Here is a 25,468-nt window from a genome sequence, read left to right on the forward strand (position 1 = left end):
GCGAGGGAAGTCTTAAATTCCGACCATGTCTGGAACTCTGCTTGATGGTTGTTATACCACAGGCTGGCCACTCCAGCGAGGTAGAACACAACATGGCTCAATTTGGCTGCTTCATCCCACTTGTTATGGTCGCCTACCCTGTCGTACGCCGTGAGCCATTCGTCCACGTCAGTGTCGTCCGCTCCAGTGTAGATAGGAGGGTCGCGATGACGAGGCACCCCGGGACACGCAGTGGGTGCAGGAGGAGGCGTTTGCTGGGAGGCGTCTTGGGGCATGGCAGATGGTAGGGTACGGGACCGGAGTTCCAGGATGATCGTCTGAGGTTACCCCGCACACTCCACCAATTCTAAAGGTGTTTATTTGGCAGAGCTCGGGAGCAGCGCAACGTCGACGGGCAGGGCAGTCACAGCTTCCAAGCACGAGAGCCGTTGCTGAGCAGGAGCGCTCGACCCACTAGCGTTTAGAGCCAGTAGCGCTGAACCCACTAGCGTCTCTTCTACAATCTCTTCGCTACAAGAACAAGAAAGAAAAAGCAAAGCAAGCCAGGAACCAAATAAAGACATGGAAATGAAAGAAAGGGGTGAAAGCCCGAATTAAGGACAAAAAAGAGGTAGGAAGGACTGTCAGAAGGCAAAAATAGTTCAAAAAGAAAGCACAGAAGGAAGAACTGAAGTACAGTGGAAAGAAAGAAAGAGAGAGAAAAGGGAGAGAATATTAAGGAAGGAAAGGACGACGGATGAAAGAGAGCGGGAAGGAAGGAAGCGAGCGAGCGAAGGGAAAACTAGGAAAAGAAGAAGCTGGCAAGGGCCAAGTCGAGCGGCGTGTTTCTCGTGTAGAGTACCACTAGAAGGCAAAGGCCCGGAGAGGGCGTTATCTGCTGTACAGCAGCAGCAGCAATAGCAGCAGCAGCAGCCTAGCGGCGGCTACGACGCGACGAAAGCCGGTCGGCAAATAAGAACTGCGGGAACAACAAGCGAAGGGGACGTACGCGTATAAGAGACTATGCCACTGCCCGAGTGTTGCAAGCCACACATCCCGCCGCCGCTTCTCCTCTCGAGCCTCCCTAATAAGAACTGTCCCGCCGGTCCTTCGCTCGTTTCTCTCGAGCCCGCATCCTCTCGCGTCGCCCGCGCATCACAAAGAAAGAGGCAGGAAGCAGCAGAAAGCAGCAAGCAATCTGCCACCATTGGAAAGAGAGGGGGGAAGGGGAGACGGCGGAAGGAAAGTGTACGCGTGCGCCAAGAGATGCCCTTGCGTGAGCAGTTTCGCTCTCGGTATCCATTCCCTGCGAGAAAACCCATACAGTCATTCCGAGAGGAATACATTGCGCCGGAAGCTCCGTCTCGTGTATGTGTGTGAGTGCGTTTGCTGCGCTGCGGATAAGGCGTACGAGCGTGTGGCATTCGATCGGTCCCGTCTACACGTCCCCTCTCGTTCGAAAGGAGTACTGACACGCATTGGCGAAGTTGCGTCAACTCTGCACTACACGCTTCTCGAACGTTGATGAGTGACACTTGACAAGTACAAAGTTTGAGTAACGCTCATAAAACAAATTTTTCGATGCTCATGCTGGCAGCGAACTGCCCAACGTGACATAATCGACGTTGTCGTGACGTCGTAATGACACACAGCAGAATTTGATGACATGTGCAGTAACAAGGCTAACAAGGTGCAGTAACAAGGGATAGCGTTGTTCATAAGGAAAAAGAAGTTCGGCAGCATGTGACGCTCCTGTAGCATGTGAAGGCGCAAGCCTGCTGCTACAGTCGGTAACGCACCCTCTCGCATCGTCGCGTTGCTGCTTTCGCAGTTGGGCTCCTTCGGCTCATTTTCGACGCTTGACTGCGGCTTCCCGCGTGCTCGTATGGCGGGGTCAGACTCGTGCCAACGAGGTTTCTCTTCGACATTACGTTGCATCCCCTCAGCAGGGTATTGAAACGTGTGCTATTCTGTGTGTGGCATGGGTGATATCAATGAATGTATGCACTGTTCGCTTCACTTTGTTGAGTGATTGTAGCCTCAGTTTTACGGGGGTATGACCCATTGTATTTTTCGCTTGCTTACGGAGGTATGAGCCATTGAGAAGGTCACGTGTTCTTGTTTTTGTTTTGTACCACTCGAATAGACGCCGCGTTTCTGTACGCTCTATGCGTGATTCCAATTAATGTATGCAGTGTACGCTTCACTTTGCTGGGTGCTTGTAACCGCTGCACTACGAAAGGGATGATTCCATTGCAATTTCTGCTTGCTCAGCGGGGAAGGGGTATGAGCCGTAGCTGAGGAGGATGGTTTTTGTACCATCGAACCGGACGACGTGAATACATCGGGCGTATGAGCCTCTTAAGGCTTTCGCCATCATAATGAAGGAAAACGCTGCGCGCATTTCGTATAGCCGCTCTAGCGCGTAATGCCGCATTGATCGCAAGAACCGAGCGCGCAGGTGTTTCATGACGTCACCCACTTTCGGGACCGAAACCAAAACTGGTTAGTAGAAACAAGTATCCTAGTAAAATATTCCTGGCGCTCCTGTGACTTGCCGGTATATTTTCTGTGAGTTAGAGGATTTGGACACACGGGTAATCCCATAATGCTCAAACACAGTTTCACGTCAAGAAAAACTAGAACAGCTTGTTCAGCTCCATTTCCGGCCATGGAGAGCACATTCGTAGAAAAATAACAGTGAAATGTAACTTGAGTTACAACCTAACTAGTACAGTATCTCAGTAGTAATTGGCTTCCATTACTAAACCCCCAACGGAAACCTATCTTCAGCGCATGAGAAATGTTACGATAGACTATAGGCTAGGTCTCCCGCACCTAAATCATAATAATGAGGCATCAAAACAAGGTAGCGGGTATTATACGTTGGACATTCGAGGTTAGTGAAAAGAAAAAAATGAAAATTCGAAAATGTCATGTCAATATCCATTTAAAATCCTCCGGCAGCTTCCGCAGTAGACCCGCCACGCTGTCTGAAGCTAGGGAAGTTGACGACGCTGCAAGTAATCTAGAACGAAAAGCTTACACAGGCAACGCAGAAAAAAAACGAGGGGACAAACGTAGTTACCATCCCCTATCGTATTTTATTCATTCAGATAAACCCAACACTGGTTTAGGCGAGTTAGTCAAACTCTCAACGTTGTTAGAGCGGCTTTGCCTCACGTTGTTGTATGCTAACGCATAATGAAGGCGCTGCCAGTATCGAAACGAGAACGCCCCGCGCCTACAGCTGGCCTACATTTACATTCCCGGCGCTGTCTCGGATTTGTTCGGAGAATCCGGAATACGAACTAGACTCTGTAAGAGCGGGAATTTTCCGCAAATGGAGGTCCGACTAGATGCACAGGAATCGGATACGCTTCCACACAAGGCCGGGACTACACGCTGCCGCGTTATTAAAGGGATGCGAATTGCGGCGGCCCGACTCTTGTCGATCGTGTTGAATTTGTTGTTCGGTTGTATTCGTAATAAACTTGCCGGAAGAAAGAGAGTAAAAGTTGTTTGCTTCGTGAAGCTTGCGCTGGGACAAAGCGTAATCGAAGCTTCTTGCGGCAAAGCTAGAAGTTACGCCGCAGCGCTTCCATGTGGAAAATGCGTGGACCTGCATGGCTGCGGCAGGAAAGAAGATTGCTTTTTTGCGAACGGGCCACATATGAAACAAGTACAGCAGCAAAAGCTCAACGTATACTTCGGATATGAATTAAACAAACGAAGAAATGAGAAGAATGCGGATTTCACAAAAATGAACGCATCTCTCTTTCCAACCTCGTCCAGCCCCGGAACTAGCACCTACCTGTGATGCGAAGTCTCTAGGAACGACTACAAAACCACCGTAGCTTCGGAAAATGTGTGACGAAGTTCTGTACTATAGCGTGTGCATTGAGAGAAGGAGAGAGTGACCATACTGCATTCCCTTTTCCATTACTTCCGGTGCAGGGCAGCAAACCGTATGTTCGTCTAACTCGCCTCTATAGCTTACCCCCTCCTTGTTATCTATCTATCTATCTATCTATCTATCTATCTATCTATCTATCTATCTATCTATCTATCTATCTATCTATCTATCTATCTATCTATCTATCTATCTATCTATCTATCTATCTATCCCTCTCTCTCTCTCTTTCGTGTTTTTGTGTGCGTTTTTTTCTCTTGTCCTTTAATGCGATAGCATTACAAGTGGACCTTACGAACTTTCTGGGTTTCCGTCTGACAAAAGATATGGCTCGATCCCGAGCGCGGTGCAGTCTAACTCACAGAGTCCCAAAGCGCTAGCTGCCACGAGGCAAGAACGCGAGCAAATGGTACGTGACCCGTGCACGTGGCGCACTCTCCAGACCAGCTTCCAAGAGCGACTTTGGTTCGAGAGATGCACGGATGCGATGGCGGACCAACGGCTTGAGCACTGAGCTTTTCCTGCTGGAAGTCAGGGGGTCCGACGATCGCGGTGAACGCACTCATTTATAGCATTATAGGTGGACTTCACCCACGTTGGAGGCACACCTAACAGAAAGCGCGAGGTGTGTGTTAAGCGCACGAACTCGTGTCGCGGTGTGTACACAATTGCGAGAGAGGAGGTAGAATTAAGGAATGGAAACGTCACTTTGATAAATGACGGAGTGCAAAGGTCGCCTGCGACGCAAGCACGCGCAGCCGTCCAGACGTCACAATTATCGTAATCTGTCAATGCCACCGTTAGCCGTGCTATATACTCTAAACTAGACTCTTTGTCGTGTTTTTCATAATATATTTAATAACTATATTCTAAGAGATGTGCCTTTTGGATGACGCCGATTGCATCCACTTCTCTTAAATGAGAGATGTGCTCGAAAACGTTTCAAACGAAGAATGCAGAAAAAGAAATTTAACAGTTCTAGTAGTTCACATACACGCAACAGAAACAAATGTTTCTGAGCAGTTCACAAAATTCGAGTGTTCGTGTAGAAGCACAAATGACGTTCATCTGTGGTAAAGAACACATCACTGGCGAACACGCACACAAGAGACACGAGAACACGATAATTGTTAGAGTTTCTTTAAAAAATCGGAGATATGTTAAAGTTATTAGATCTCATTGTCAGACGCATGTTCTTTTTAGGGCTACAAAGAAAAAGACAACACTGCGTGCATTCTTTTCTTCCGTCCTCGACCTATGTTGCGCTGTTCAGAAAAATTTCGGTAGAAACCATTTCAGGATGACTGTCGGCGTTAATGCGATTAGCATTGAAGCAATATAGCGATACTCCGTATTGCCACCGCCGAAGCGCGTCATGTATACGGCAAGGTAAATATACCTGACAACAAAGCTTCCATACAGACCCATTCCTGCAAAACATGGCGGTTCATCGCAGGTTCATGGGACTTAGCGCCATGTGTGTGACGAGAACACTTCAAGCGAAAGAAAAATTGTGTGACGCCATCACCGGTAAAAACAGAAGTGACATAATTTTGTTCTCAAAGACTCGAAATTTGTTTTCGTGGCTACCATGAGAGCTGTATATTAAATGTAGATATTTGAGCTTGTTGGTGTAACATTTCGCAGTTTTTTTTTCTTGTAGCGCAAATAGCACAATGGCGTAAAATAAGAACAGAGACACACACACACAGGAGCTACGTGTGCATCTGTTCTTCCTTTATGTCCTTGTGCTATTTGCGCTACAAGAAAAAAATTCAAAATCTATACTCAAATGCCCCGCCATTCAGTTTGATGGGCGTTCCGAGTTTCAGCGCCGAAAGCTATCCAGCAGACGGTCAGCCCTAAGGGTGTCGAAATCGCACACAGGCACAGAGCATGCTTTCTTTGGAGGCCAACGAAAGCTTTGGGTGTAGAGTGCTGGTCCCATCGTCGGACGCCAAGCCCATCGGCCAGCGCTACCGCACGAAAACAGCTAAAGTAAACAATTATCTGGCTGTTGTAACTCGCTATTGTTGAGTGGAAAGGTTAATAAATGATGACACTACCCGCACCACCAAATTCAGACAACCATCGACAAGCATAACAACACATTGTATGAGGAGGGCGTATCGGAACAGGTGAACTTTACGAGCGCGCCTTTCTGCACACTTGAAGAGCTGCATTTCATTGCTAGTGATAAAGGCGTCAACGCCCTGCCCCCTCTTACATTAGGCAATGAGAAAAAGGTATTTATTGATAAGGACAAATTAAAATAGAGTTGCTTTTTATTTCCTCACCACACGTATATAAATTTCATTAGAAATCTTATTTTCGTTCAATGAATCAATTGTCCCGTTTTATTCAAAAAAGACTTACTTACTTTCCCTGTGCTTGTTCCCTCCTGACATTGTGGCGCTTCAATCACTGCTCCTATAACTACCCTAATGATGCCGGTGACAATTTGCTCTGAATCGCTTTTCGCCCGAGGCTTCATGACCTAGCTGGGTCGACCTCGTATGAGGCGTGTATTGCAACAAAGCTCCTCTTTCGTGCTTTCCTTGGACAAGCTGAGCCATCTAGTGTGACCGCAACGAAGTGCGTGTGTGGCGCGTCATTGAATGTATGTGAAGACAATATTGTCCCAATATATCTGACGCAGTTTCGATTACAACCAACGCCGGAAAATTTTCGAAGTATTGTGTTTGTCAATGAACAAGAACGCCATAGATTTATACTCTCGTAAACACTTTCTTTTTCATGCATTCATTCGCTCATTACATTTTTGCGAAAGCACATAGTCTAGGCAAGTCTTTTACGACTTCTGCTAGAGTTATGTGATCCCACGTGCATACGATGCCCAATGTGCAAGCATTTGTGTAATCTTGTAAGCATTCGTGCATTGAAGAGCAGCACATACCCTGTGACACATACCCATATACCCAAGTTGTCATCAAAAAGGCGACAGACAGACAGACAGACAGACAGACAGACAGACAGACAGACAGACAGACCACCAACTGGGTGTAGTTCCCAAAAAACGCTAATCGCATTAGCATTTTTTTAACGCCATGTACATGTTTCAACCAAAGCGTAACTTTCTCCCTAAAGCGGCTGTTAGCGGCTAAAAAAAAGGTTTAGACGATGAAAGGGGTTGCCGATGGGAGCAAGTGGGGCGGCGAGGGCCCTAAAACTTGTACAAGGATGCGGCTCGGCCAGCTTCACGGCGGTGCAATTCTGCGAGCGACAATGGCCTGGCAAAGGAGCGTGTTTCCGCGCACGTCAGCATGCGCCTAGACGGTGATAAAGGACCTTGCGGACGCCGCCGTAATTAGGGCGAGCGGCCGGCCACGCACACAAGGCTTGGATGAGGCACAACTTGATAACGCGGTTATAGCGCCGCCCATCATCCATGCCGCTGCGCGAGCGTGCTACGGTACATACCGCTATCGCGATGCAAGCGAGGGGGCCTTTGAAGCGTTCGCGCTAGTGCGCGCTAATGTACTGCTACACGTGCCGCATTTTTTTTTCTTTTAGGCGGAAGACGGCTGGGACTGTTGTGACGGCACTTTGCATTAGCCGCCGCGAGCTTAGGCCGCGATGGATTCTGTGAACTATGCAGCTGGCGCGACAGTAGCGGAAGTTAAGCGAGGGCGACTATAGCCAGCCCACGGTCGTGCGGCGATCGGCTTTTAAGACTGTCATGCTCAACGAATTGCTTCTCTTCAAAAAGAAATTTTAGTGTCGATTTAGCGCTACATGCGAGCGAAATGCGTTAGCATTACGTTGCACCTCTTTGATGTCCCGGATCCACGATTTTAACCTCGTTCCCCACATTGCAAAGTGTTGTTCAGGAGCTCACTGGAGCAGACCATATATATATATATATATATATACTTTTTGCTACCTTGACACTTCTAATGCTAACACATTATTGTACACATCGTAAATGGAACGAAATTATTTGACGAACACGAAAGTTAGAAGAAGCGAAAACTATAAAATCAAAGTATGATCACACTAATGTGGTTATTCAGGAAAATGTGCTCGGCGTTATCTGCTGTTTCGGACTGCACTTGAGAATAAACAGATGACATTCATCTGCAACGGCATGTCACAGTGTCGTCTGCTCTGTTGAGCAGACAAGAATGAGGACATCGTCTGTTCATATGCTCGAGAATGAGTGACAATGCTCTGATGCAAAGGAACGTTACACAACCGTCTGCTTTGATGAGTAAACAAACATGGATATATCACATGTCGTTATTGGCACATAAGCGTGAGAATATCGTCTGCCTGACGAGCAGACGACGTACTAGTGCGATGCTCTGACAGCCCACAGCACGTTAAAAAATAGACGTAGTGTAAGGTCAGGTGCTTTCGCGTGTCCGTGCTCGTTACTGAATGAAGGCAGCAACTGTTTCGCATTTAGTGTTATATGTCACTGAGAGAGCGAATATCGGAAATCTCACCGTAGACTGTAGCCGGTACAGAGCTTTTGTGACAGCCTAGTGTTGGAACATACTTCTACAGCTCTGTATCGCTGCACAAGTTAGTGAAACTTGAGAGACAGCGCGGACAAGAGGCCAATCACGACGCAGACAAGTCACTGACAACACAGACCAAATTTAAGACCTAAAATTCAATGTGATTGCTTCGAATGAAGTCAGTTCATATGACCGATTCGTTTGTCTGTGCACCCTTGGTTTACATATTCCTAAAGTTCTTGTTTTATTCCTCGAACCGCTGCGAAAACACCATAAGTAGTTTCTTAGTTGTAACATACCCTTCACGGAAATTGTTCCATGGGAAGACACGTGTAAGAGAGAAAGAGATAAATATGGCTTTCGGCTTATGTTCTGAATTTCACATGCTGCCTCTAGTACCCTTGTTGGGATATATGTTGGGTTTGGACTCCAAACGTAACTGAGCTTTAAAATGGAAAAGAGGAAGAAAAGTAACAGCTAAACCAACCAAGTAAAATTGTTTGCTGAAGCATGAGCAAGTACGGCGTCGAAGTGGCGCAGATGTTAAAAGCATTTTGAAAAAAAAAGGCATTCTGACCTTTAGAGAATGTACTTTGATCCCGGTAGGGTTTTCGCTTAATGCACTCACTTGAGCGGCTAATTATCCCAGAGACGATTCTCAGTGGCTGTCATAAATATATATAAAGGCAATAACCATGGTTCAGCGTCGAAAAGTTCTCAGGACGACCGCGCAGTAGAATTTTTACATATATTTCGGATAAGATGGTTTCTACTCATAATACCACGAAAAGTTTCACTCGCGGCCATATATTTAGATTCGCACTCGAGTGCTGGAGCAGATAAAGAGCAGGAAAATTAACGAAGGACTTCCAAACAGTCATAAAACCAACCAAAGGCCGGGGGTTCCATAAGAACACGGCACCTCGCCGCCGCTATGCTGAAGTACGGCAGAAACTCTCGCTATCGCGAGATGGTTTCACGCCCACGTATGCTAATGAGGCAGCATCAGACTTAATTGACCTCGTGGAGACCTCGGTTCGGCGCGAAATTAAATTGAATTAGGCACCGTAAGGCGGCACACGAAGTAAGAGAGCCCGACCACCATTTTTTATACTTTCCGGTGTGTACCTGTGTCTACGTATGTGTGCGTGGAAGCGCGCTTCTGCGTGAATGTGTGCGCGCGCGCGCGCGTTTTTGTGTGTGTGTGTGTGTGTGTGTGTGTGTGTGTGTGTGTGTGTGTGTGTGTGTGTGTGTGTGTGTGTGTGTGTGTGTGTGTGTGTGTGTGTGTGTGTGTGTGTGTGTGTGTGTGTGTGTGTTCTCAGTCCTTCAAAGAAATAACCATAAATAGCCCTCATTTCTGGCTGCTGCAAACACTGCCCAAGAAGTTTCCTCGAGCTGCCCTTGTAAAGCGTGCACCACCACATACCAGCCATTGCTGAGGCAGAGCCAGTTTTACTAAACGTGGCGACGTTTATTGGAGTCGTCGAGCCACAGACAGAAATACAGCAGCAGTAGCACGCGATGGCGACGGCGCTTTATAGCGTGCCGACCTACTTCTGGCTCTGAGACACGCGATGACAATGGAACTGTCTAGTGCTTTTCTTCTTCCTTACAGCTGCTTCTTCTTCCTTAACACCGCCCCCCCCCCTAAAAAAAAAAGTTTCCTCGAGCTGGATCTTGTAAAGCGTGCACTACCGTATACTTATGTTTGCTGAGGCAGAGCTACCTTTACTCGACAGCATACACGGTGAAAGTAGGGGAGGGTTCACCTTCGAAACGAAAGCATATTGGCATTTTCGTCGGGAGATAGTCTTCGCAAGCGCCACTGCTCCCGTGTAGTACGCTAATTTATCGAGGTTCAGTTATTATTTCGCTAGTGTAGTGGTGTTATGTGTCTTCTCTTAAATTATATGCCATCTTCTTGTCGTTCTTTTTTTTTACATTTTTTCGTCTTATTTTATTTCCACTTCATTATTTGAATTTCTTTCACTCTTCACCAATCTAAATATTTATTTTCTACTTTGTCTTTGTTTTCTTGTCTTTCTTTTCTGGTTCATCGTGTTGGCCGCCTGCAATGCTTCGCATTTTCTGTTTTGTCTTTTCGCACGCTGACCTCTCTCTGCGGACTTTTTTCTATTATTCGTTTGAGATTGTGATTTACTTCCCCAACTTCTTCATTTACTTACCTCACCTATTATCTCAATATAACATTTAGTAAAGCAATGGTAAAGGTATGGTAATGGTAATGGTAATGGTAATGGTTATAAAGGTAATGGTAGTAAAGTATTTAGTAAAGCAAAAATCGAGATAATCATGGATTATCTCGATCTTTTGTTTTCTCTTTCATTCATAATTTTTCCGGTCTGTTCGTCCGGTACTGTGTTCTCTTCGTGTAATTATTTTTCTTATTTCCTTTGCAGCCTCATTTTTTTACCATTCCTTTCCTTACTTCAGTTCTCACTTTTTTCCCTGCATTTTTCATTTCATTTTCTATTCATTCATTCCTCCCTTTCTTCCAATCTTCCTTTCTTACTTCCTTTCCTCTTTCTTTCATTCCTTTCATTCAACCTCCATTCGTTCCTTCATACATTTTTTCTCTTTCCTTCTTTTCTCATCATTGTTCGATTCATGTCTCAGGCTTTATTCCTTCCTTAATTAGTTACTCTTTTTTGTCCTGTCCTCCTTCTTTCCATATTCCTTTTATTCATTCATTTCTCTCAGTATTCAATCCATCCTTCTTTGCTGCATTTCATTTTTTTCTTTTTTTTCTTCGGTATTCCCTCTTCGTCCCGCCTCTATGCATTCCTCGAAAACCGAAGACTACGCCCGTTTCCATAACGGACAACAAATCTACTAACTCGTTGCTGCGGTACGTGCATCAAGGAAGGAAGGAAGGAAGGAAGGAAGGAAGGAAGGAAGGAAGGAAATATTTATTTGGTCCTGCAAGTAGTGAAGGATGCACGTACTTATTTCAACTTCCTTTTTGTTTACTGTTTGCTACAGGTGCCTTGCGTCAAGCCTCCTTAACCAAAATTTCAACAACAAGAGAACTGTCTCCCTTGCAAACAAAAATCCCAGTTTCGCACGAAAGGCGGAGCATCGATTGCGTTAGCAAATTAGTGGAGAGTTATACGAAGTGAGTAAAGTAGTTTTATCGGCCGTATAAACTTGGAAACATTCGCTTACTAACTGAATTCATGCCTGGTGTCAGCGCACACGGGAAAGCAGGAATACATCACACTCGATGATCGCAGACACTCGCTGTCAAAACGCTGGCGTGAGCAAGCGCAGCAGCAGCGGCGAGCGAAGTCACCTTCGTGCTGTCTATCGCTTCAACGCAAACAGCGGTGAGAGAACAGCACGCACAAAGATATGAGCCGTCTGCAGATCCCTTTCAAGATGCGGCGCGCGCGATCGCGCGGCTCCGCGTAAAGTACGCAGTCGCTGGTTAAGTAAACGCCGGCCTTGCCTCCCTCCCGCGCTGCCTCCCCTCTTTCCTCCGTTTCGCGCGCGAGATTGAGCCGCGATCGTCAGTTCCCCTTGCGGCCAGTCGCGAAATACGCAGTTGCTGCGTATTTCGGTATTTAGGGCGACAAAAGACGGCGACGCTTGCTCTCCGCCTTCCTCCTTCGCACGCGCCAGATTGAGCCGCGATACAGCATACGGCGCACGACAACGTTGTTATTGCCCTTGGACTTCATACAGAACATCACGGCGACGGGGACGACAAAAATGCGCCTGGAGTGTCCGTATATCTAAATAGCTAGACAGCTAAAATTAAAGCTTCTTCGTCACCTTCATCGTCTTCATCATTGTCTTCTTCAACTTCAACAAATCTGCTAGAACTAATTGTCTTTCTTCTGCTTCGTCCTTCCTCGTTTTTCATCGAGCGCCGAGCTAGGAAGGAGGCCCTGTCTGAGGGCCTGCTTCCGTGAGTAATCCGGCCTCACGATGTTCTCCCAGCGAGTCCACTGAACGGCTCAAAGGTTTAGAGAAAAGAAAGAAAAAAGAACTCGACACTGAGCCCTCGTACACGCAAGAGACGCTGATCTCAATTGCGCGCGAAACTTGTTCGTCGCGGCAAGACAAGCGTGGGTCATCTTTCATTAAGAGTTTGTGCAGCGGAGCGGCGTTCCATGAATAACGAGCTCGGATGACCTTTAGCGCCTCCCTCTCCAGCGCTAACATTGGGGTTCCCGTTAGCATTAAAATTCACGTCAGCGGACAAGAGTTTTCTTGTTTTATTTATTTTTATTCGAACGCGCGAAGCAGTGGTGTTCGAGGGAGCCGAGTTCAACATCACGTCGAAGTGCACTGATCCATGATAGAGTATATAAGCGCGACTGTACGAGTACATAGGAAGAAACAGATGCACAGACACAGCGCTTCGCTTTCAGTTACAGATTTTATTTTCGCACGCATCGATAAATATATACCGTACGAGCGGGAACAAACGTAACAGCAAAAAAAGAACATCCAGTGGTGAATTTCGATAAACTGTACACGCGTGCAAGGCATGCGGAAAACATGTGCTGCAGTGGTCACAAAGATAAACCGAGGAATCGTATCTCTTTTTCAGACTGCACTGATCTGCTTGAAGTTCTCGTGGGCAGGCAAGACAGACTGGAAGGCAAGACTCGCAACAAGTAGATTCGAGAAACAAAGAATACCATTTGCAAAATTTTCAACGCCCCAGTGTATTTAATACCCGTGTCACTCGGGCAACTCGGATCTCCTTCAAACTTCCTTCCCTTAAAGGACCGCAAGGGAGTTTCACCTCAAAGGAGTTAGCTCCGTGTCACACGGCCTGTAAGCGAGCTTTTGAAAGCTGCCGCTGGGGGCCCATTAGGCACTGCTCACCTCACACGCAGTCATGAAAGAAACACGTTATATATTGCTGAAAAGTCTTGGGAAAGACGTGAATCCCTCATTCCGCATGCGCGAGACGGGCGATCGCGTTGACCAAAACAACAAAAAATGGCGCAGTCAAGGCAAACGCAGCAACCATTCCGAGAACGCCCGGTTCGAGAGTCGAATGCAGCTGCTCAACTCAAATATCTTTGTGAGTGCTCAAATACTATAACATACGCAATAAAAACAGTTATAATTGCGGGTGAAAGTGAAATTAATAAAAACGAGGGTGATTCCTTCACTCAAAATTCAAGCGCGCTGGGAACAAGAGTATACTCCCTTCAGTCTGCAAGGGAGATCTCCTTTCGCTAGGAACTTTCTTAAACTTCCTTTGCTTAAGCACTGCCACGTGACACGGCGCCCATTTCCCTAGAGATGAAGACGTCCTTGGTTGAAGGGAGTTAAAATGACTTTAGCCGCGTCCGTGTGACAGGGGTATAACGTAGTCTTAATTGTTACATACAAACAAATTCGAGTCAGCACGGACTTCGGCGTTTAATACTTCACAGCATTTTTTCGTGTTTAGCTACTCTTCCCAACATCTCTGCTTCTCGGAGTTCCTCTCCCAAAAAACAGTGCCTCCCTGTTTTCAGTGACACTCAACGAAATGTAGTCGTCAATCATCGTCGTCGTGATATTCGTGCCAACTTTGTCGTATGGTTGGCTGCTTTGCGGAGTAAACTACTTAAGCATGCTAACGGGGTCTAAGTCTTTACCTTTTCTTCTTTTCTGAGGTAGGGGAGGGGGGGGGGCGTTTGCTGTTTTTTTTTTTTTTTCACGTTGAGCTTACTTAGCAAGGCGTTTCTCGGGATCGATATAAGCTCAGCTATCGCCCACGGTATCATACACACTTCCAACACGCATTAGAAATTTCAAGCGTCACAAAAAAAAGGGGAAAAAAAGCATTACAGTGCATTCTTATCACGCTTAACTGACTTCGCAAGATGTTGCGCATAGGAATTTGATGCGAACTTAACGACTACCGCGTGCAACAACGCGTTCGGGCGAGACGCGGAAATTAAATCGCGATGACACAAGACAGGCACGTCGATATATTGATTAGGTCTCGTCACCAGGAAAACTTTTCAGAACTGCACTTTTATTAGCTGTCCTGACAAAAATATACGGGACTTCCCCAGCCATGTTGAAACGATGCTTTTCGAACCCAGTCCTTTGGTATAAACACAGATACTCTAATGACAGAGAGACTCCACAACGGAGAAACTCCACGAGGTCAAGTAATAATTACCTCCTCCATGCTTTTATTTATGTACACAGCTATACCGCAGGGCAAGCCTCGCGAAAAAATAAAGGGCTATTAATCACGGCCGGTTTAACAGCCGGCAAATGGTCACATCGAAGTTGGAGCCCGGATATTTTATGCTCTATATTCTCAAGTTGGCATGGAGAACGTCTTACTTTGCACCAACTTCTGATGACCGGATATTTCTTTGTTGTTGTTTTTTACTTCTTTCTGTTGGCGAAGTCACTGTCAGCGAGGTTGACAAACGAAGATAAAACAGACAAGTGAAGAATCACCGAACGGCTCCTGCACATCAACAGCACCATAAGACATAACTCATCAACGAAATTAGGCAACGAAATAGTCAGACATGTATTTCAGCGACTCCGAATTTGGACCGAGCACTTCGGAGCTGTGTCCTGGACATTTGCTGTTGCGGGCGGAGATTTCGCGTTGTTGTGTTCGGGGGCGTTGGGTGTGCGCCGCGCTCTCATTTCGCGCTTTTAGAGGGCGTGGAAGAGGCAGCGAAAGAGCATAACAAGCAGGGCACTTCCTCCCCCACTTTAACACCTCGAAGCGTGAATCGCATCATCGAGCGTCGTCCCCTTCTTTTTTTTTCTTTTTTGCACAGCTTTGAACATATGGCGTTGTATGCAATTGCACAGCGCTGAACAAACTCCCATCGCGCCGCATGTAGTTACATAACGTCATCTGCCGGTGCATGTCGTTCAGGAACGCCGTGACGGCAAGAGTAGTTTTCTTTTTATTTGTTACCGTTCTCCGTTACTCGTTACAGAACTCGAGTTCCTTGCAAGCTCTTCTAAAACGAGAACTGAAAGAATAAAGAAGGATACTGTCTCTGGATCTGCGCAATCACTCTGAGGAGTTTCCTCCTCTCTCTCTCTCTAAGCACCGCTGGATGTTGACCCCATGTAGCAGCAGCCCGTCTCCAAGAGACAATTCTAATTCTTTTTTCAACGACACACTGCACACAAGCACCAAAAAACAGCAGCCCGAAGGTAATAAGCGGTTGCGGTCCACGCAAGAGCCTCAACTCCTTGTACATGGTTCACGGATCAGCAGCAACAACACGTTGCTTCATGCTCGCCTCGCATTTTCGTACGCAGGCTGTTATTAATGGTGGTGTAGGAGGGGGGAGGGGGGGAGGGGGTCCTTTTACGGCGTTGTAAGCGGGGGCCACCGAAAACTGTGTGTATTCGAGGACCGGCGTTCTTTAATCAGCTCGCCGCAAAGACAAAAGCTCCGGCATGCTGCGCGTGCATTCAGTGTTCCAAGACCTCAGATGCATAGCCCCACAAAGAACGGGCGCCCTCACGTTTCGACGCACAGCTTCGCCGAAACGGTGCAGGGCTGTTAAGGCGACCTTGCGCAGCGACACGCCCGCTGCGGTGAAAAGAACGAGCCTGCGCGTAGTTTAATAACAAGCTGCGGAGTGTGGCGCCACGGCGGCGCTGCCGTCGCATTTGGCGCGGTAAAGAAAGAAAGCGGACAAACTCTACCGACCGGAACTTTATGAGCAGGAAAAATTACGAGCTGCGACTCATATTTTTTATAGATAGATAGATAGATAGATAGATAGATAGATAGATAGATAGATAGATAGATAGATAGATAGATAGATAGATAGATAGATAGATAGATAGATAGATAGATAGATAGATAGATAGATAGATAGATAGATAGATAGATAGATAGATAGATAAGTGGCAAAAGGGGAGTACAGAAGTGTAACGTCGCCGTCTGCTCTTCTTGCGTCTTTGCTCTGCCTGTTTAGAAAACATGAAGTTTGTCTATAGCTATTAATGGGCTTTGCGTACGCTACCGCATTGTTCAATAATAAGGCCGATCGTATAAGTGCTGGCGATGTTTTGTGATTAACACTTGGTGTTTCTCAATGTTCAACGTGTACGCATGCCAAAAAAGCTCGTCAGCGCATTCCAACAACATAACAAACAGTCACCTGGCCACTTTTCCCGGCAGCAGACGATACATCGATCATCTACCTGCTCGCTGTTATCGACAACAGACGAAAACGGTGTGAACCTGAGCCGGTTGGTCATAAAGCACTTTCACAGCCGGTGTTTGTCTCATTCACGTCGTTCCAGTTCCGAATGCGAGAGTGTTTGCACAAAAATCAACCAGTCGCAGAGAAACACAGTGCATCGGCATATCCGAAGACGTTCAATAGTGCGAAGAAAAAGGTAGAGTACTTTATTTTGACAGCTTCAACATCGCGCATTTTTTTTCGTCGTTCCCGTAGCAGACGTCCATCAAAAAACACTTTTGACAGGTCACGCCAGCCGCGTTTTGTTTTTTCGGCGTCGTTTGCTCACTGTTCTATACAGAGCAGACGATCGACGACGCGATCGCGGCGCATGCGTCGTATGCACGTCGCAGAGGAGAAGGCGCGTCCTGCGGTACCCTCACTCGCTTGATTGTCTGAAGTGAGCCTAAGCTTCTACAGCGCTGCACGTTTTTTTTTTTTTTTTTTCTAGTGCGTAAGCTGGCAAAGACGCTATTTTACGCAAGGGGTTTCGGAAACAAAGCAATACACTTTAAGAAAATATGGGCGTCTCCCTTTGTGGTATGCTCGTCTCCTCTTCACTTCTCTCCCCACCTCCCCCACCACCCCAAACCCCAACACAAACTTGTGTGCCACGCACACGCACGCTGTTCTTCCAAGACTTTGTAAGGAGACACGGGCTGTTCTCCGCTGGAACCTGATGTCGCAGCATTGAGGACAGGACATTAATCTTGAGCTCTAACGTAAACACTAAGCCTCGACGACGCACACGCACTGAAGCACCGCTTTCTTTAGCGGAGCGAGGTTTGAACAGCTTCGATCAAGAGCTGAAAAATCAATAACACGTTGTTCTAAGCGCCGGCTTGAATAGACGGAAGCTATAAAGCAAAACCGGCGGGGCTGGTTACATGCCACTGCGATTCGCTTTATCTTCGGAGGCTACCCGCCTTTCTTCGAGCTGACCTTGTACACGTTAACTGTTTCAACCTGCCGTAACAACAAAAGTCGACTATAGGTTTTATGAAAAAAAATGAGGCCATGTGGTTGGGAAACGCCCCGGTAACGTGTGGCCCGCGATATATACAGGTGCCCAGCAAATAACAACGGGCGTCTCTCAGGGAGAAGGTGCCTTTATTGCAAGCGTACCGTTGTTGGACTAGTCTCTCAGCATTTAGTTGTTACTAACACAGAAGACACAATTTCCATTGTGAAAGCGGAAGAGTGTCTCACCTGCCTTATGGTTTCACCAGTCTCGTTTTTTTTTTTTTTATTGTCGTACACTTGATATCTCGCATACACATGCTCGGCATCGTCTGCACTTTATTAGCCGATATTGATCCACCGATACATTTTTTTAACGCGGCGTCTGTTGGAATCTGTGTGTATTTCAAAGACGTGACCCTTTGTAAGCGCATACGCGTGAAAGATGCGCCCTATTTGCGTTTGTGCATTTATCTTTACAATTTGGAGAAAGCACAGTGCGACTAAAATACTGGTCAAAGCACTGATCTCGCTGTCACCAGTGATGAAAAATGGCTGAATTGCCATACTTCCACAGTTAAAACATAGTTGCATTTCACTAAAGGTGGCAATACTCAATAAAGTATTCAGTTTGATACACCATTGTTAACCTCCCTGTCTTTAATTTACTTATATATATATATATATATATATATATATATATATATATATATATATATATATATATATATATATATATATATATATATATATATATATATATATATATATATATATATATATATATATATATATATATATATATAGTTGTCATAAGTTGTTTTTAACTATTATATTAGCTGTCACATTATTTATTAGTCAGTTTAGCGCTGCAGTAATATGCCTAGCAATGGTATTCAACCAGACTACAGGTTTACTAAACCATTGGGTTCTTCAAGAAGTTTTTCTATTTCATAAAGATGAGTAACATCATTTGGTCTAACGCAAAAAGAAGACGACTGGAAAAAAGATAGAAACAAACAATGAAAGAAAGAAAAAAAGCGACGAGCAAAGCAAGTAACAAACAAACAAACGAGACAACAGCTTCGGATTTTGGCAGAGGCTCACCGTATCAGATTTGGGGGAACCATTAATCACTGTCTGTACCGAAAGCCACCTACTCCGTCGAGCACTCGGGACGTTTAAGCAGATACTACGATATCGGTGCCTCACAGGTAAACTACATTGTAACGTTACAGTGTGCGCTTTGTCTGCTGTGCACACGTTGTAGAGATATAAGTGATAAATTGGGAGGTGCTTCAGCTGTAATGATATCTGAAACTCAATCTGAAGATATTGCGACGCAGCGAAGAAGACAGTGCTTCATAGCACCACCTGGCAAGCCGTGCTGTAATGCACTTGGATGGCTACACTGCTACTGAAGACAACGTCTGACATTTATCTAAGCTTATTTGTTTGACTTAGGGCTAAGTGTAGCTTTTTGCAAAGTGGGTATGCCAGTAGCTGACAAGGATAAATTGTTTAACGCATACGGCGCAGATGGTGGGCGTTTGCGTAAGTCTTCAAAGCCCGCTTCTCCTGAAACTGTCTTGCATGAGGTGAAGCACGCTTCTCGGGCACGGCCTTGGACCATTTAGTACGCAGCCCCACAAAAATTATCCTTGGAACTCCGTTAATTCTACGTGCCTCTTCAAAGTAACATGCAATGCACTGAAAACCACTAACACATAAATTTGTAGTACGCGAAACAGTTGCTTTATTCAGCGTTTTTTTTTTTTCAAATGATAGAGATACAGGTGTTGCAGAGGTTTTACATATAAATTACGTTCGCGGGTGCGTTTGAAAAGGAAGAATAGAAAATGTTTCTTTTGTCCCTTTGACCAATGAAATTACTAGTCCGAAAGAACCTCAAACCTACTACTAAAGATTCGGAGCCCAATTTTTTACGTAAATAGGCGCCAAACAAAGAAAAACGAAAAAAAAAGCGTGGCAATCCTTATATAGGTGAGTTTGTGACTCATTTGCGTTACTATGCCTTTTTATTTCCAGCATACTTTCCTAAACGTACGGCCCGATGAAAATTAACTAAGCGCCACTGGTTTCTGGTTGGGAACCGGAATATGATAAGCATTCGCAGGTTGAAAAACAGGGATAAACGTGTGTGTGTTAAAGGGACTGACAACCAGTTTTTGTGGCATCCTTTCTTTTTTTTTTTTTTAGTGCAACGGGAAGCTTACTGGTGTGAGTGCACAATCATGGAGTGGTAACGCGGACAACGCCGTCAACCATTTTTTTATCAGAATGTTCCGATCGGCATGAGGATGCAATCGTGCTCAAAAAACGTACTAGAAACAGTGACAATTGAGCTCGATAACGATTAGGCGCCGCCGTTCGTGGGAAGCAGACGACAAGTGTGGCTTTAGCTGTGCGAAAGTAACATTTCGTTTATCAAGCCGATGTTCCTGCGGTTCACGTTTGTCGTAGTGTTGGAAAATTTTTTTACAATAATACGTCGTGTCCGAATCTACGCCCCAATGACGGCTCCCTTCGAGTAACTCGAACCTGTCTCGAAGAGCATGCTCTTGCTGGGTTCAAGCGCCAGGCCTTCTTTTAATAGCCAAGCCAAGCTAAGCGGTAAGATATGCCGGTAGTGCTATTATTTCAGTGCTGACATCCATTCGTGGCACTATTCGTCGATGTTCTTTTGTATCTCACAGAGACCACACAACTCGGGGCACTAAATCGCAAGCTCGCGCGCGTACAATTGCCCTCATGAGCATCGCGATGCATTGAACAGCTCTGCCCGCTCTGCCGCTCCCCTTATTACCACGAAGGCGGCGTAATAAGCACAAAATAAAGCGAAAAAGCCTAACAATTTACGAACTGCAATTTTAAGCAATAGGTTTGGTGTACTTAATAACAGCCTACTTGCGAAGAGCAATCTCATACACTACATCCGATAGCAGCAACACTTCACCACCAGGCCACGCCACTTACTGGTTTTTGGAGCTGTCTTTGCCAGTTTAAAATTATAATTCCTACTTAAGTCGCGAACAGCGTGCCGGATTCTATCACTACATATCTAGGTCGTTTCATTCCCACCAACGTCTTACAACACATTCTGGCCAGTTGTCAATTCCTTTAAGTTGGCTATGGTAAGCAGCTGCCATGGAAACGCGAATTCTTGAACGTGGGGCGCAGTTTAATCGAACGAAGTAGTGAAGGTAATACGGAAACTACTCATAGTAGTGTGAGCTGCGCACTGTCTTCCAAGCGACGGGAAAAAAAGTGGGCACAGACGACAGCCGTGATTGATCGGTGGGCCAAATTCTGTAGCTAGTTTACTCTAGAAGAGCACGATGCGAAAAGATGTTGATTCGGGACGATTGATCGATGTTCACGTTGAAACTTTCTTCATGCATGACTACGAAGACAGGGTGGGTAAAACATGACAGTAAAACGAACAAAGCTTTCATGTTCATGCTACTGTTCATATTCATAAAGTGTTCATATCACTTTACATTTTAATGTTTACAAAACAAGAAATATTTGCGTTCATAACAGCGAATCAATAACACAATAAAGATTTACTGTTTTGCCTTTATGCATTTTTTTGTAATTCTAACAAAACACCGTGCGGCTAAAGCACTGATCAAAATATGGAACTCGGTGTCATCAGTAATAAAAATGTCTAAATCACTGTACTTTCAGGAGTAAAACGTAGTTGCCATCTTAGTAAAGATACCATTACTCAATATCGTATGTTTGCTTCGTGGAATTGTAAGTTGTTTCATGTCTACTCTTATTTGTTGCTTTCTTTAACTGTTATATTATCAAGTAAGGTTTACTGCTCGTGTTCGTAAACGCGAGTTGCACCATGAACACTTTGCAAAACATTAACGATATGCTCATGAACATGAAAGTTTCGCCTGTTTTACTTTCACGTTTTGACTCTCCTGTATTCGTAGTGGCTCTTCGAAACATCAGCAGGGTGCTGTTGAAAGAGCACTGCGATGACCATGACTTTAAGCGCAAGTCCCTCATTTCGCTGCAAAATAAGCTCATATGGAGCTCTCAGCCCTTGTCATGTGGATTAAAAATCGTTCCATACCGCAGACCGAAACCACCGTACCACCTCCAAGGCGCAGAACAGTCGCTATACCGATGAGTTCAATGCACTAAACATCTTGTCTTTAATTATAACTACGCACCGTCGTGAAAATTACGATGGTGACTCTCAAGTCATTGTAGTGCGCTGCAGAATATGCTACGAAGTTTCATCAGTGATAGTGTTGCATATTATTCCCTGGTGCAAGTAGACGTCATTATGATGCAATTCTAATATTTCTTTTCAACTACCAGGTACCGCTTTTCGTACTTTTATATTCCGTCTGCCTCTGCTGTGAACACCAGACGACGCAGCTGCGGAGGAACACTGTGATTTGGTACGCTCATCGTCATTTTATCATCTAACGTCGTGTCCACGAGCTTTCACATACCTCAACATGGCGTTATTTGAGATCGTAGGTTCAGGACTTTTCATGCTCTGAAACGAGCGAGGCTGTCATACACTCAAACCCGGTTATAACGAACAAGCTTATACGCAAAAAAAAACAGTTCGATGTATCAAGTAATCGATATACCCGAACTCGCCTGAAATCACGAACCTAAACGAACTTTCGTGATGCGTTCGTTATATACGAATTTGTTAATTCCAGTGGTGAAAAGAAGTAAGAAAATTTTATATAATGAGTGCGAAACTATGCGCTGTATGCACTAATTTTTGCCTTTGAAACATTTCTTTGCCACTAAGAATGGAGCTTTCGGTGCGAGAGATTTTGTAGACTTGCTCAAGTCCGTTTGCCTTTATGGCTTTATTGCGCTTGTGGTGGACGCCTTGAGTTCGATATAGCAAACGTCTATTTCGTTAAAAAGGAGTTTATTTTCCATGAATATTGCCGCAAGTCAGTAAGTATCACGTGCTTTATATATAAAATGGTTCACTTTATCCGAGTTCGTTATATTCATGTTAGACTGTAGAATAAAGAGAGAGAAAGGGAAAAATTTTGACTCACCACGTGGTCCTTGTGTTTCAGCACGTCGACGACCGTTTGCTGTCGTGGCCTTTGGAGGTCCCGAAGTTGCACCTGGCGCAGTCGTTGGCGCCTCAGCGTTCACTGCAGCGCCGGTTTGCTGGTGGTGTTCCTGATTGGCGCAGCACCTAGCCTGCTCCGCAGAAGCGCCGACAACGACCGCCGAAGTGGCTGTTGCTACGGCTGTGGCAGTCGACGACGTCACAGTCATTCCCTTCTGCAAGTCCTGCGGCACCTTGTTCAGCGACACAACGGTGACGTTGACCCGCGGGCAGCGACCCTGCTTCTCCAGCTCTCGATACACGCGGAGGTAGGAGTCGTTCAGGGCGAACCAGGACCCGTCCTTTTCGACGACCTGTATCCGCGGTACGCGATCTCGGTTCTCTTCGAGTCGCTGGCCGAGCTCGTCGACTACGTCCGGAGGAAGGACGCAGGCGCCAGCGGCCGAGTCGTCGTGCAGGTAGTGAATCTCGGACGGCGCGAGTAACATCTCGGAATCGCCTTGGCGACAGACGACGCCGGCGGAATCGGGTGACGTCTGCTTTCGGTGATGGGCGCAAGTCGGAGCAGACGACGCCGAAGAAGACGACGACGAAGACGACAGGAGTAGGGGTGCTAAACACCTTTCGAACGCCGACTTGAGCTGAAGAGCAGACGTCTTCCTTTCTGGGGTTGGCACTAGGCACTATAAACTGCTAAGTGACGTCCTTCGTTGGCGGCAGCGGCGTAAGTTTTAGATCTCGGAATCCTTCCGACAACAGACTGCGCCAGCCAATTCGAATGACGTCTGCTTTAGGTTATGAATGGGGCAAGTAGGTGCAGACGGTGCCGAAAAAGAAGACGTTAGGATTAGCGATGCTGAACGCCTTTCGAACGCCGACTTGAGCTAAAGAGAAGACGTTTTCTCAACTATTGACATCCGTTGTTGGCGGCGGCGGCAATGGCCCAAGTTATACCTGAATACACAACGACAAATACAATATAGCAGTAGTGCAGCTAGGAGCACCTGGTAAATGCTGACTTGAGCAAGAGAGGAGATTTTTCCTTCTTTATGTCAGACTTTACGCACTATAAAATGTCGACTCTTGTGGCTTTGTCGAAGGCAAAGCTTATGCAAAAGCAAAAGCGAAGACGTTCGGCAGCTGTATCGGCACTGGCTATCGCTCGCTGACTTGTGCAGAATGAAATGGCGCCTTTTTTCTGTACCTATCTCTCCACGCGTTTAGCTAGAAGTTATAAACTGTCGGGCAACGTCTATTTTTGTCACAGACAAGACAAGAGGTGAAGACGAAAAAAAAACAACCTAGTCAACCTAGCAGCCTAAATTCATCCACTTACACCGACTCAAGCTCAAGAAAAAGCGAATCTTTCTTCGCTTTTGGCAAACAGTGCAGTGCGTTTGTCACGAGTCACAAACTAAGGATTCGTATGTCTTCTTCTTGTGGCGCTGCTCAGCCGCAGACGGCAACCTGGAGCAGACGACGAAAAAAGCGACGGTGAAGACGAAAGCGAAGACGACAGCAAGTATATCAGTGCCAGACACCTGAGAGGGAGAGCACACACTTTGTTTGTTCTTTCTTTCGTGGCCCGACCTTTCGCCCCCACGTGCTCGTTGCTCCTTGCAGGCTAATAATGAAACGCAACGTCGTCTCCAATTTGCTAGCGCGGTGTCCCAATTAAGGCGAGCGGAAGCTCGATACCTGGGGCCTAGGTATCTTTCTTATTCTGTTTTTCCTTGCACGTATCGGCGCCGACGCGACAGAACGATTGATCCTAAGCGGCTTACAAATGTAGCCTCTGGTCAACTCTCTTCTTTTACGTTGCCTCTAACTGTCCGGCAATTATACGTTTTCGCCAATTTCCTACAAAATTCAATTCAAACGTACAGACAGGCAAACTATCTAAGAGAGCGCCTCTTCTGCTTGTCAGTGGGCTGCAGGTATCTTGAAATAAACACTCCGAATGTACACACCCTCAAAGGTAATGGAGCAGGCGATCAGTGACGAAAAAATGCCTCGCGAGTACGCTCCCAAATGCATACGTCTCTAGTAGCCTATCACGCATTCGTTTCCCGGTGCACTACATGCACTCTCCGATTGCGAACGGTCCTAAAGACAAGCAGCGCAATCACACGTCGTTGCGGACGCCCACCTGAGTTCAAACGATGCGGATCAGGCGCGATGCCAAAGATCGACCACCGCAGCCAGCGTCGGAGTTGCCGCAATTAGGCCGCTGTCGCTGGACGTCAGAGATGGGGCGAAACTGCGGGTGCTCCGTCGAGACGGCGAAAGTCGAAAAGCGTGCGCTCTCGCACGCCGACGCGACCACGGTGGCAAGAACGAAATCGCCCGGCGGCACAAACGCACTCCCGAAAAGCCGCTGGTACGTAAAAAAAATCATTTACAACGAAAAGAAACTACCATACGACGCGGTGCCCCTACGCACGCACCCCGGTCTAGAGCACCATGAGCGCTCTGTCTCTCCCGATCCCTCCTCCACCGCATCACGTCCAGCCCAAAACATCCGCACCTTTTTTGTATGCATATACGGGGAGCCGATGCGCATTCTGTCAGGTGCGCTAAAAAATGAACGGAAACTCCGAAACCGAGTTTACAAACTTGTCTCCGGGTATTTCGCTTTGCTAGGTGAATCGCGGAAATTTCACAAACGGCGATATTTTGTAGCCGCGAATTTTTCTCCGCAATTTTTCGCAAGAACACGGCGAATCGATCCGTTCTCCCCGCTACCCGACGGCGACCCATCGACATCGCGCCGTCAAGATGGCTCCGTTCACGGACGCGAAGCGGCCCGTCTGGGCAA

General features: G+C 46.3%; 1 protein-coding gene across 1 annotated transcript in view; it reads right to left on the reverse strand.

Annotated features, from left to right (window-relative positions):
• LOC142589699 (uncharacterized) overlaps window positions 1-25,102 on the reverse strand; it is a 224,779-nt gene extending 199,677 nt beyond the window's left edge. The window contains exon 1 of the mRNA XM_075701245.1: window positions 22,631-25,102. Within this exon, the coding sequence (XP_075557360.1) occupies window positions 22,631-23,138 (508 nt within the window). The 5' untranslated portion in view covers window positions 23,139-25,102. The remainder of the gene's footprint in view (window positions 1-22,630) is intronic.
• Between the last annotated feature and the right edge of the window lie 366 nt (window positions 25,103-25,468).

This window comes from Dermacentor variabilis, chromosome 8 (assembly GCF_050947875.1).
Source record: "Dermacentor variabilis isolate Ectoservices chromosome 8, ASM5094787v1, whole genome shotgun sequence".
Taxonomy (NCBI): Eukaryota; Metazoa; Arthropoda; class Arachnida; order Ixodida; family Ixodidae; genus Dermacentor; species Dermacentor variabilis.